The sequence below is a fragment of the Cydia pomonella genome, chromosome 5 (assembly GCF_033807575.1).
Source record: "Cydia pomonella isolate Wapato2018A chromosome 5, ilCydPomo1, whole genome shotgun sequence".
Taxonomy (NCBI): domain Eukaryota; kingdom Metazoa; phylum Arthropoda; class Insecta; order Lepidoptera; family Tortricidae; genus Cydia; species Cydia pomonella.
Window position 1 is genome coordinate 7,605,794 of NC_084707.1, and position 13,052 is coordinate 7,618,845.

The 13,052-nt window shown below is 42.8% G+C and overlaps 1 protein-coding gene across 1 annotated transcript in view; it reads right to left on the reverse strand.

Moving 5' to 3' along the window:
• Nucleotides 1-539: 539 nt before the first annotated feature.
• LOC133518216 (uncharacterized) overlaps nt 540-13,052 on the reverse strand; it is a 93,630-nt gene continuing 81,117 nt past the window's right edge. The window contains exons 6-15 of the mRNA XM_061851846.1: nt 10,670-10,886; nt 10,407-10,545; nt 10,184-10,371; nt 9,897-10,038; nt 6,748-6,854; nt 5,688-5,891; nt 4,432-4,521; nt 3,866-3,976; nt 3,296-3,366; nt 540-3,017 (exon numbers count right to left, since the gene is read on the reverse strand). Coding sequence (XP_061707830.1) covers nt 3,008-3,017; nt 3,296-3,366; nt 3,866-3,976; nt 4,432-4,521; nt 5,688-5,891; nt 6,748-6,854; nt 9,897-10,038; nt 10,184-10,371; nt 10,407-10,545; nt 10,670-10,886 — 1,279 coding nt within the window. The 3' untranslated portion in view covers nt 540-3,007. The remainder of the gene's footprint in view (nt 3,018-3,295; nt 3,367-3,865; nt 3,977-4,431; nt 4,522-5,687; nt 5,892-6,747; nt 6,855-9,896; nt 10,039-10,183; nt 10,372-10,406; nt 10,546-10,669; nt 10,887-13,052) is intronic.

Genomic DNA, 13,052 nt, shown 5'->3' on the forward strand with positions numbered 1-13,052 from the left:
CGTGAGATTTTCAAAGGTGTAATGTGGCTCTTTGCTAAAAAAAGTTTGGAGACTCCGCACCGGTTGGGTGAGGGCATTTCGCAGATTTTATACTTCCGTCGTTTTTGTGCTTTAACTAAATTATATTTCGACATTTTTATTCCTCGACCTTATAATACTTTGTCACTTTTAAATATCGTCATTTTTATTTCTTGACCTTAAAATACTTTGTCATTTTTATAAAGCATTTCACGACATTTTTATACCGCGTCATTTTTCCATGTCGACATTAGTCGCCAAATCCACAAAACTAACATTAGCTTTTCTTAACAAATCACGCTAATTGGGTACACTATTTTCTAAAAACTCCCGCTTACAATTCTAATACGGTCACGTCTGAAAATATCGATACGAAAAAAGTGCCAAAAATATGTATACACGACTTTATTCCCTATATATTAAGGTAGTAAGGTAAATTACCTTTAGTATCGTCTATGTTTTGTAGCATCGGGAGCATGTGTGAGATTTTGGCATAACAAGATAATAAAATAAAACAAATGTTCCAAAATTAAATAACTTCTTTTATTTTCAGAGTCAAATTTGTTTCCTACATAAACGTGTTAGAATGACAGGCGCAGTAACATTAATTGACCATTACACTAATGGTACCGGCGCGGGACTCGGTGCGAGTGGGCGCGCGCCGCGCGGACTGCGCAGCCAGTGCACTTCACTTCCAACTTCGTTACAACTAATCGTAGTCGGAAGTCAACATTTATACTGGAGATGTGCTCGATAAATATATGTAACAGCCCGGCTGCGGACTATTTCATTTTCAACCTCGTAATTAACGAGTTACTTAATAAAATAACTGAAAGATGCGAAACATTCCTGCACATTCTAAAGGTTACACATGTGGGAGGCCGCGCGACGCGGCGCGACTACACAGTTAAATACTACCGGTTTTATTACAGAATTTTCATAATACTATAATAATGTAGATTTTATTTTATTAACTATGCAATAATGATCACAAATACCCATGAACCGAACGCGATCTTAGCTTTCTGCAACCTTTTAACAATAACTACATTCCTTTAACGGCTTCGGGGCCGGGTGAGGCTTTAGCGACTCTGTAACGAGACTACAATCCTCGTTTCATGAAAGATCGTTACACAAACGGAGCTCCATTTCTAATAAAAGGAGTTAAAAAGAGGTTTCCGCCCATAATCAAGGTTAGAATCTTTCATGAAACGGAGCGCATGCAGTGTATTTCCATTGGTTGTTCGCGGGCGAGTTGAGTTCTCCGTCGAAGCACTGTAATGTGATCTCGGAGTACGGAATATGTGTAAGTGCATTTATTTGGTTCGCCCGAGCCAACTCGCCCGTGTTCGCTAAGCGTGCTCGCCTCCCCTCCTAGAGATGTCAGCCGCGTCAGTACTACGATCCAATGCCACGAACATCTAATTTAATCAATAATCAACAATTATCGCCCAACTCTAACACTACACGCTTTACCATTATACAATCAAGTGGAAAAATAATTTTTGATCCTCCGTCGTAGAAATCAACGCGATCCATGTTCGTCTCGTACTCACATGGCAAAACAAAATTATACAACGCGACGCTCGGCGGCTGCGCGGGTCCGGACCGGGACCCGTATGTGGTCTGCAACACATGTGGCTTGTATAGTATATATATATACTAGAGCAAGCCAACATTATCAATTTAAAAAATGTAGGCACGATAGATCGATCTCACATACAAATTTAGAATTTTGTCCTTTTTTCTATTGACTAAGTTGCCTTGCCAGAGTATATGGACACCGCGCGGCCCCGGACCGCGCCGCCGCCCGCAGTAGTCATTGGAAAGACATTAACTACTCTCCGTACGCTTATAAGAACACTTCATAAAACAGCTTTCTTTATATTATACTACACAATTTACACATTATTCGTAGGTTTACATTTTTACACAGCGATAATAATTGTTTTGTAGTCTTCATTATATATTCTATTTACTCCCGATCGCTAAATATTGTCGCATATTAAGCATTTTTTTTACATTTTTATGTCGACACCGCATGGTCATTGGTGTCTGAATACTTTTATTTCCACAAAATACTCGTCTCTCGACGCCGTGCCGTCGCCTTGTGGCCGCGAGAGAGGTTCCGCGCACTTTTTGAACACCATATTAGTCACTATTTTATCCCAAAACGTTAAGTAACCGAGTACACAACTAAAACTACCTTTCGAAACTAAACTACCGAATTTTAATAAACGTTTTCGAGAAAAGGATGAGTCGCATCGAGTACACGGGAAGAATCGGACTCGAACCGCGAGCCCAAACGTAAACTATAAATGCTGACAACATTGTCTTTTGTCTGGAATGACACTAAGGAAATGTTCTACACCAAGATTTAAAACATTACTCCTAAAGCGTATATAAATATGTTAGAATTTTGACGACCGATCACTCAAATCGGACTCCACAAAAATCGACTCGCGTTAGTAAAAAATATATTAAATTTAGAAAATTATGGCAAAATATTGGCGAAGTGTGTCGAATCGGCTCCCCGCGAATATCTACAAGTCAAAAGCTTCAACACCAAACTAACGCGGGCATCCGACGGCCGGCCGCGCAAATTATACTAGCCACCACACAAACGAACCGCGACAACCAAAACGTGCGCCCTAACTTTTACGACTAACAAAGAAAACGGTGACGATACAATATAAATAGGGAACACTTTCACTAGGACGCGAACCACGAACCGAAGTCGACTTCGGCACCGCCGACACCGCGCCCGGACTCCGCCCACCGCACACAAACGGGAGGAGACGAAACTCGCTATTTACATGAATAACGCAATATAAAATATGTACGGCCGGGAGCGTCCGGGGTGAACATCGAGTATGGCATTGCGAGTTGGTGAGGCCCCTCGGGCGCCGCGGGCAGGCGCCGGCTCGGCGGGAGACGAAGGCTTGTCCAGGCGCGGGGGCGCCGGCGCGGCTCCGGCCCCGGCGGAATATTATAGATCCCTGAAACAAATCATGCCAGTCTAAATATTGTCAGCGCGGGACGGTACCTGCACGGATGATTAAATTTATGTCGCCGTAAATTAAAATACTTAGCACTTACGTTGAATCACCAAACTAGCTTTTAGATTTAACAATGATCACTGGTACCATTAACCACTAGACCTAATATTTTCTTATCATTAGACGAATGGTTAAAATAAAAAGCAAGTTAAGTTGAGATTTAGACTAAGTCAGTCAGTAAGAGAGAGTAAGAAAAGTAGTGGTATTACCTGACCTACCTCATCCACTGCTGCGTGTTGTGGTGCGACGGCGCGGGCGCGTGCGTCTGCGTGGCCACCCTCTGCACAACCTGCAATTGTCAACAAATATTTTTTTACTATTGTTTCTTGCAAAACTAATTTTTTCTATAAACAATTTGACTAATTCTACAGCAAATGATAAATAAATTATAAATTAAAGACCCGAGTTTGAAATATTCTTACCCCCGGAGTTACATACAATGTTATTCATCACACGAAGAAAAAACTAAATTTTAAGCTTAACTATTCTTAAATACCATGACATTTCAAACATTCGTCCGCCATATTGTCATTTTTTAACAGGTTAGGTATCGAAGACACGAAGTCATCCAGCATTAAGCTACAATTGAAAATTGTGAAAAAATATTTTTTACAATACATATGGTACTACTGAATGAGCACTTTCCGTGCATATGTCGAAACTTTAAAGAGCCATATATACTGTAAAACGTTGCACGATACACGTGCGAAAAGGTAATTCGCAACCAGTGTCGATTTAAAACACTCCCTTGTAATGTGATATTTCTCGCAAGTGACATATAATCCGACCTGCTGCACGAAGGCGCGCGTGAGGTGCGGCGCGCCGCGCTCGGCCTGCTCGAAGGCGCGGCGCAGCTCCTCGATGGCCGCCGCGCTGCCCGCGCCGTGCTTCCGCGATAGCTGACAATTATAAACATCCTATCAGAAAACCGGTTTACAGAATTTGCTGTTGTAAGACCACGAACATAAAGTTAAAACAGGATAAAGGTATGATTATTTTACTTAAATATGATGATCAGCGATCTGTTAACGTTTACTGAATGCGTAGAGTTAGGCCTGCTCACGTCTCGTGAATAGGCGGGTCCACACAGAGCGAACATACGTGAGACGTAAATTTCTCGTTTCGCTGGCCGGTTTGTGCGCGAGGAAATTGCCTCGCGCGTATGCTCGCTCTGTGTGTCCACACTCTGTCCGCCTAATCAGCCTGTATAAATTAGGCTCTTTAAAATAATGTAACTACTTCGATTCACTTTTGTTTTGCTTACGCACAGTAACAGAAAACAATAACCACGTAAAATATCCTAGAAATGTGCATTTGCTTAAATATAATACATCCGAATAGAACTTTAACTTACCTCGTTTAGTAGCGGGTAAATAAGTTGGTGCAAATATGCCTGATGCTTTTTGACTTTTTCCTCGCTATTCGCTCCTCTGTGGTCCAAAGCCTGAAACGTAAATAAAATAATTACGTTATAACGTTGTTTCATTAAAAAGGCAATTATAGTGTACTACACCACTGAGCTAGCATTGCTAGCATATCGTAGATTGTAAACCAAGGCTTACAGTCACCAAATGCACTTGAGTTATTTTCCAAAAATTCGAAGTTGAAATGGACATTCGAGTTGAACGCTATACTTTTCATTTTGGCTATGTGAAAAGTAAAATATATAATATATGCATGTATTGGCAACCTGTGTTGGGTATGAAATTTAAACAAGATTAACAACAGTTTCGCGACTGTATTGCTACAAAAAATTATAGTACCGTAAAACTACCCAACTATAGTTTGACGACCGGTCTGGCCTAGTGGGTAGTGACCCTGCCTATGAAGCCGATGGTCCCGGGTTCAAATCCTGGTAAGGGCATTTATTCGTGTGATGAGCATGGATATTTGTTCCTGAGTCATGGGTGTTTTCCTATGTATTTAAGTATTTATAAATGTTTATATATTATATATATCGTTGTCTAAGTACCCTCAACACAAGCCTTATTGAGCTTACTGTGGGACTTATTCAATTTGTGTAATTATGTCCTATAATATTTATTTATTTATATTTATTTATTTATAGTCCAATACTGCAACTATGGTCCACAAGTTCAAAGGGAAATTAAGTATCTATACCACAATGTTCCTTTTGGTTTACTCCTAGTTTTACCTTCCATTTATAAACATACTTTGCCTTAGAACTACAAAAATATAGTAAAATACACACCTGAACGATAAAAAATGAGTTTATTTGTGGACCATAGTTGGGAGCTTTGGATTATAGTTGGGTGGTTTTACGATACCTTACCTATTAACAGTTTTGAATGACAGTGATTAGCTTTTATATTGTTTTTGAGCTCAAGCGGTCCATATCCCGGTCAATTTAAGTCTAGTACCTATTAAGCCGAAAATACCAATGGCACATCTCAAAGCTCATTGTTCTATCCGTTGCTGCCATATCAGTAAGGACAATCACCGTTGGGTCGCACCAGAATTGGTCTTCACGTTGGCACAACGAGTGACAACTAAAGCCGTTGACGGCACCCCACTTGCATACACGGCTTCAACATTTTAGCGCACACAGCCGGCAGCCGGTGTGCTGGCCTAATGTCAATGGTCACTTACAACTTTGTTATAGGCTAGATGGTCGCGCTGCGCGGGCTCGTGGTCCTGGCGCTCGGGACGGTCGCGGTCGCGGTCCCGGTCATTGCGGTCATTGCGGTCGTTGCGGTCGTTGCGGTCACCGCGGTCGCGGTCTCGGTCGCTACGTTCACGCTCCTTGGCCGCTCGCGGCTCCGTCACAGCCACGGCTACTGGAGACTGTCGCGGCTGTAACAAGTATGTAACGATAATGGTAAAAGAGAAACCTTAAAAAAATTACCTACAATTTGTTCTTTGAAAGTAAATTTAAGCTGACTCAGTAGCCATCTAAGGCCGCGGACTGGACGCACGCTTTTTTCCATGATGTGGCCAAGTGCTCATTTCATGAAACATCAAAAAACATCAAACATTTATTCGGCAAATAGGCCACAGGGGCACTTTTACATGATGTCGAAATACACAAAAAAAAACTATGATAAAAAATACAAACAACAAATACTAAAATTGTTTAGAGATGTAAAAGTCTCTAAGTGTCAGAGATAATATAATATACTAGTAATTTAATAAACGACTTGAATTCTTATATAAATAATTAAAAGACAAGAAATGATTGCCACATAATCGAATGATCAATTCTAAAATCAGGGGCCTATTGAATAATAAGATACAAGTGAATACTATTGTTTATTTTGTATGTAAAATCAGTAATGGTATTCGCTTGTATTTTATTATGAAATAGCCCCTTGGCCATGATATATACATTTTGAGAGTCGCGTCGGGCGTGCGTCTAGTTCGCGGCCTAAAACGTACTCGTCTAGCGGTTTTCTTTACAAAGAAAGTTGTAACATAATAAATGTGGACCTTAATTTGCTGTAATAAATATACAAATGTAATATGTGACGTCAAAGGTATGTGGACCAAGGTGAATGGATGATGGAACGAGCACGCTCCATAAAACAACGATTCAAGACAGATCTCCAACACAAGCGATATTAAGATGATTTCAACTCCAGTCTAATATCTGTTATTATATTCCAGATATTAAATGCAGGATTGACGGCTAAACTAGGCGGTAAGTGCTGACCGGCTGCTTGTCGACGGAGTTGTTGTTGTGCGGCTTGGCGTCGTCCTCGCGCGCGGGCGGCGCGCCGTTCTGCTTGGGCGCCGCCGCCACCGCGGGCGCCGGGATCGCTGCAAGCAAACACGCCACGTTGTGAGTTATATCTTTTATTTTTTCTTTTCGCGACGCAAAAGGTAGGTGCTATATTTAAAATGATGTACAGAATCATTGAACCGGTCCGCGAGGCGACTCGATGGATTCGCGCTCATGAGGTGATTAGCGCTTAACGGTTATCGATACGGTCTCGCTCACAGAACGGAGTGGCTCAGGGTGAATCTTGTGAGCACAAGTCAAATCATTGACGAAGCACCAAAAAAACGCAGCTAGGCCCGTTTTATACCCTGAAACCGAACAGCACGGCTAGCACATGATTACACGCGGGATAACTCGCGCCGCGAGAAAGAACAGTCGCGTGTCACAAATTTCTATCTCGACCTGTCAGTTTCTCGATTTTGGTAGCATAAGTTGGCAGATCGAGAAAAGAATTCCACGCGAGAGAGCCATCCCGCGCGCGACTTAGCCAGTGTGGCCATTTATACTTGGAACAAACTTTTCTTTCGTGGCAACACTGAATCGGTACTAACATAATCGGAAAAAATAATGAATAGTCAGCTTTAGAAACGGAACGTCCCTAGTCACGATAACTTTGTCTCCTTCTCGCAGTATTAAGATTAAAGAAATAGCAAATATTATTTTGAAGTCGGAAATGTCAATATGTCAATCATAATTTGATTCGCTTTGTCGTTACAAGTTGGAGTACATTATTATATCTAAAGATAATTACCTACCTAATAATTAAATACCACTCCTTACGAATGATTGGTGTTTTTTTAAGATAATTGAGACTACCCGAAAGTGTTGGCAAATAAGCTACCATCTTTACAAAGAAGACTGAAGATCTCATGATAATCCCCAACATATCTTCCTTGTGGCAGGCTAGTTGTGGCTTTGAAGATAGATTGATGACATGCACAAGTCTGTCATCAAACACGGCGCCTATACCTAAGCATGCTGCTGCTGGGCGCAGCCATCCTGCCACGGAGGACATAGAAGGGCTCAAGTTGGGAACCTACTCCATACAACGACACTCGAATGTTTAAAACAATGAGTTATTTTTGCGTGTTTTGTATTTTAGCGATCTATGGATGCAGCGTTAGTTTTTTAAGTTTTCTCATATTGCAAATACACAAAAACATTAAGTTATTTCATTTACTCTGACCTCTTTTAGATATTTAGTTTTAAGTACGACTACTACGACTTCCACCGAACGGGCGGAGTCGGATCGCATTTCACATTTATGTGGCCGCAAGCCGGTCGGCTGCTCGCGGACGCGGAGACGCCTCCGGACGGATTCTATCGCTTCTGCGATATATAATATATAGGCACATTAAAAATGCGCTCCGGTGCGGCCTGACTTCAGCCAGTCGGTGGGAATCGTACATTAGGGTGGTAACTACAGAATACTCGTATTACGGCCGTGGCCTTTTGTAAGGTGGAGGTTGAGTTGGGCTGCCAGATTCATTATTTTGCATTATTTTATTATCTGCGTATAATAAAATAATGCATATAGTAACAAAAGTGTACTTAGACACCTACTTAGGGTAAGTAATAGGTACCTAAGTACAGTAGGTGTAGGTTACCTTACCCAATCTGAAGGCTTTCTCCAAAGTTTTAAAATACATTGCGTTTTTGTACTACTATACTACTACTTCACTCGCTCAGTGACCCAAACAAGATCTTGGCCTCTGACGCAAGAGAGCGCCACTCTGCCCTATCCTGCGCCACTTCACGCCAGTTGGTATTCCGAGGGCGAACAGGTCTTTTAGGACTTCGTCACTCCAGCGGTATCTGGGACGCCCAGACGGACGTTTTCCACCTGGGTGCACCACATACACTCTTCTCACAGCACGATCCTCTCCCATCCTCTCTAGGTGGTGCGTTTTTGTACACATATTATAAATCATTAGTACCCGGATACACCTATAATTAAACCCCAAGACCGCGGTTTATATCCCACAATCAATTGAAGCACGTGACGAGTTTTTGTACTTAGGTGGTGGTTTATTTAACTATTTGCGTATATATTTTTTAGGTGGTAGGTTGCATGCATTGACTGGAAAAACACGCGTGTAAGTGTAACGGGTTAGCACTGATTGACTAGCACTTAATTATTTCGTGGATTAGCGAAGTAATATTTTTGTATCAATTAATACGGATTTCCACAAAGTAATTTCTATTAATCACCCTCCAGTCAATTCGCCATCAAACTGTTTGCTTTATTGATGTAGTGGCACAATCTTAGGCTTTTAATTTTTCTGTCAGGTTTTCATTTAACTTAAGAGAAACAACAAGTAAATGTGAAAAAATACAATCATTTTGTTATTACCGGCATGATATAGATATAGGTATCTTAATAGGTATGTTATAAAGCAATACCACGTACCTACACCTTACCTACCTAGCTAACGGACAAATCAGAAAACTCAGGATTCATATTAAAATTACACAGAAAATTGCTGTAGTATGAAATAAATACAAAATATAGAAAATTAACTTTCTTTTAGGACCAAAGTCAACAAAACTTCGACAAAATATGCTTCTCGCGACCCTCTAGCCTCGAAGACAGTTTCTCTCCTTTTGACGTTGAAACGCGGGATATTTTCTCTCCCATAGTGCACTTGTGCTACGAGTTTCGAGAGTATCCCGCGTGGAACTGTCAAACGACAAAATTATGTCGCTTTGACATTTGTCCGCGAGACAGCGGGTTGTCGCGCGCGTCTTATGCTACCGATTCGCGAGAAAGCTCTATGTCGCGGCATTTTCTCGCCTGTCGACTGTCGCGCCCGTCATGTGCTAGCCGTGCTGAAGTGGTATAATGAATTGGCCGCAGAAGACATGGCGAGTGGACTATTGTTGTGCTAACGTAACCTAGTTAATAGGTCGTTCAGCTTATAATATATTTGAAATAGAAATTCGTAAACACAAACGAGATAAATTACAAAAAACTATACTGTATCAGAAAAACGTAAAAATAATTAACTGCCACAAAATGCGCCTCGCCCGACCCGGCGGGGTGTCCTCCCTGCTACACCTGGGGACACTACTACACATACCGTTCTCTCTGCTGTCGATGGCGGTGAGGCGGCGCTTGTTGTCGAGGTCGGGGTGCTGGATGGCTCGCGCGGCCGCGCCGCCGCGCACCGTCATGATCCACGGCTCGTCCGCCTCGCCCGACCCGGCGGGGTGTCCTCCCTGCTACACCTGGGGACACTACTACACATACCGTTCTCTCTGCTGTCGATAGCTGTGAGGCGGCGCTTGTTGTCGAGGTCGGGGTGCTGGATGGCTCGCGCGGCCGCGCCGCCGCGCACCGTCATGATCCACGGCTCGTCCGCCTCGCCCGACCCGGCGGGGTGTCCTCCCTGCTACACCTGGGGACACTACTACACATACCGTTCTCTCTGCTGTCGATAGCTGTGAGGCGGCGCTTGTTGTCGAGGTCGGGGTGCTGGATGGCTCGCGCGGCCGCGCCGCCGCGCACCGTCATGATCCACGGCTCGTCCGCCTCGCCCGACCCGGCGGGGTGTCCTCCCTGCTACACCTGGGGACACTACTACACATACCGTTCTCTCTGCTGTCGATGGCGGTGAGGCGGCGCTTGTTGTCGAGGTCGGGGTGCTGGATGGCTCGCGCGGCCGCGCCGCCGCGCACCGTCATGATCCACGGCTCGTCCGCCTCGCCCGACCCGGCGGGGTGTCCTCCCTGCTACACCTGGGGACACTACTACACATACCGTTCTCTCTGCTGTCGATAGCTGTGAGGCGGCGCTTGTTGTCGAGGTCGGGGTGCTGGATGGCTCGCGCGGCCGCGCCGCCGCGCACCGTCATGATCCACGGCTCGTCCGCCTCGCCCGACCCGGCGGGGTGTCCTCCCTGCTACACCTGGGGACACTACTACACATACCGTTCTCTCTGCTGTCGATAGCTGTGAGGCGGCGCTTGTTGTCGAGGTCGGGGTGCTGGATGGCTCGCGCGGCCGCGCCGCCGCGCACCGTCATGATCCACGGCTCGTCCGCCTCGCCCGACCCCGCGCGGCTCTCCTCTCTGCAACATCCAAGTAGATACTACACTATCCGCAAACTAAACTGAGGACCGAGGTCATATCACTATTGCTCTCACTCTTGCCATGACAACAGTAGCGTGAATGAGAAGTTTTACGACCTCCTTCGTCAGATTGGTTTGCACATAGTATAAGTATCGGTAAACAAAATAATGCCCTCGCGACAGCCTTCTAATGTATCGGTCCCGGAACGCGCGCCTCGAGCTTTAGCCGTACGTTTGTGGCGTCGGTGTCGAACGTGTGCGCTTGACGTTCTGAGCGTGTGTTTCGTGGCCCTCGAGTAAAAATCTATAATATACACAGGCGAACTCCTCATTCGAAGGTTGTACCTATTTCACGAGAGCCGATTTGACGAGCGCTGTGGATAAATGTTGGGCTTAACTAAAGATTGGTAAAGTCGACACCATATAAATCATGTTTGTCGCTTTTGCATCTATTACATAGTTGTACCTACCTAAGTATTGACAAACGTGTGATACAGTAAAGGTTTTATGATGAAACAGCCAACTAACAAACGGATTACATATGACCTTCCTAAACTCGTATAATAAAAATGGTTTCTTATATGCGTTATGCAAATTAATGGTATCTTGAACGCTTATCTCGGAGATAGCGCCAATAAATGTCGCTTTCGAGTATTCATTTTAATTCATCTTTAAAATAAATTCAATATGTATAGAGTTTGAAGTTATTCGCTATGTGCACGACTGTCACGCAACCTAGCGTCCGCAAGTCTAGGGGAAAACGTCAGTTCACTACATCTTATAAAACTACTCCAAAACTAAAAACTACTGAACGGATTTTCATACAACTTTCATCTATCAATAGAGTGATTCTTGAGGAAGGCTTAGGTATATAACTTGTTAAGGTTTTGTGTAAATTGGTTGAAATATAACGATGTTGTCGGAAAAAAACATGCTGGCTAGGAGATTTAATCGAAAACGCTGCCTAGTCCGTTAGAGCTATAACAACACAATGTATGGTGGGGTTGTCGCTCATTCATAGGTCTACAAAAAAGTCCGCAATGTTAAATGTAGGTATATCTTTTAAGGATAACTTACTATACCCATTCTTAACTTCTAGAAAAAGATCACGTAATATGGGGCCATTTGCAAAGCTATTTACACGGATACATTATTAATAATTATCAAATTAAATACGTTAGTAAAGTTAAATTAAGCATTTCATACAGATTACAATGTCCCTTACACCATACAATTTAAATGAATATTTCAGGATAAATCGTAAATTAAAGTTCCATTTCGAGCCATAAAACTTGTACGAAATGTTAAAGAGGCTATCCGCAGTTAGTTCTAATTTTTACCACCTTATGCGCTGGGATCGCTTTACTTACCCCCACCATGCACTTCGCACGGTCCCAATACAGTTCTTTTGCAGTTTTGCGTCCTATCTACCAACATTTTGTGCCATGCGGGAATAACATAGGCACCTGCCCTTATATTGAAAAATAAGTTTTTGCCAAAAATATCATTTTTGGTACAAACTTTTATCGCTGACTATACTTTTTTGCCACAGGCAAATAATACTTAACGAGACAACAAAAAACCTAAACACAATGAGATTGCGTTGTTTCATCAAAGAGTTCGTCTGGCCACCTCCTGTCTCCATCATTAGATCAGATCAGATATTGGTACTTACCATAATATTGCATTGTCACCCGAATTATGTATGCAAATTTTCAGCATTAGCAGCATACAAACGGAAATCGGGAAGTGGGTCAAATTTATCTTCCAAGATGGGACCCACACTAACTAACATACTAACAGGGCAAGTTAAATAAAAGCTTGTAATAACAAGTCGTAAATCTATTAAAATGAGTTTATAGCAGTTACATTTTTAAACACTTTGTAATGTGGGCGGTAGACATTGAGCTTTAGGTGAACATATTTTTGCAATACTCTGCAGTACCGAACTGCAGAATATCCTAATTAAATTGTTGTAGTTGAGTTTTTATGACTATTCTTATGAAAAAAAAAGTAAATATCTAACGATTGCTCTACCCAGAATTATATACACCGAATTTAATAAAAGTGACCAGTGATTGGAACGCTATCTAATCATTCCAGATTTTTGTTCTTCATAGAATGAATGTTTGCGAAATGTGTTCATTATTACGTGTCAAAACTTGT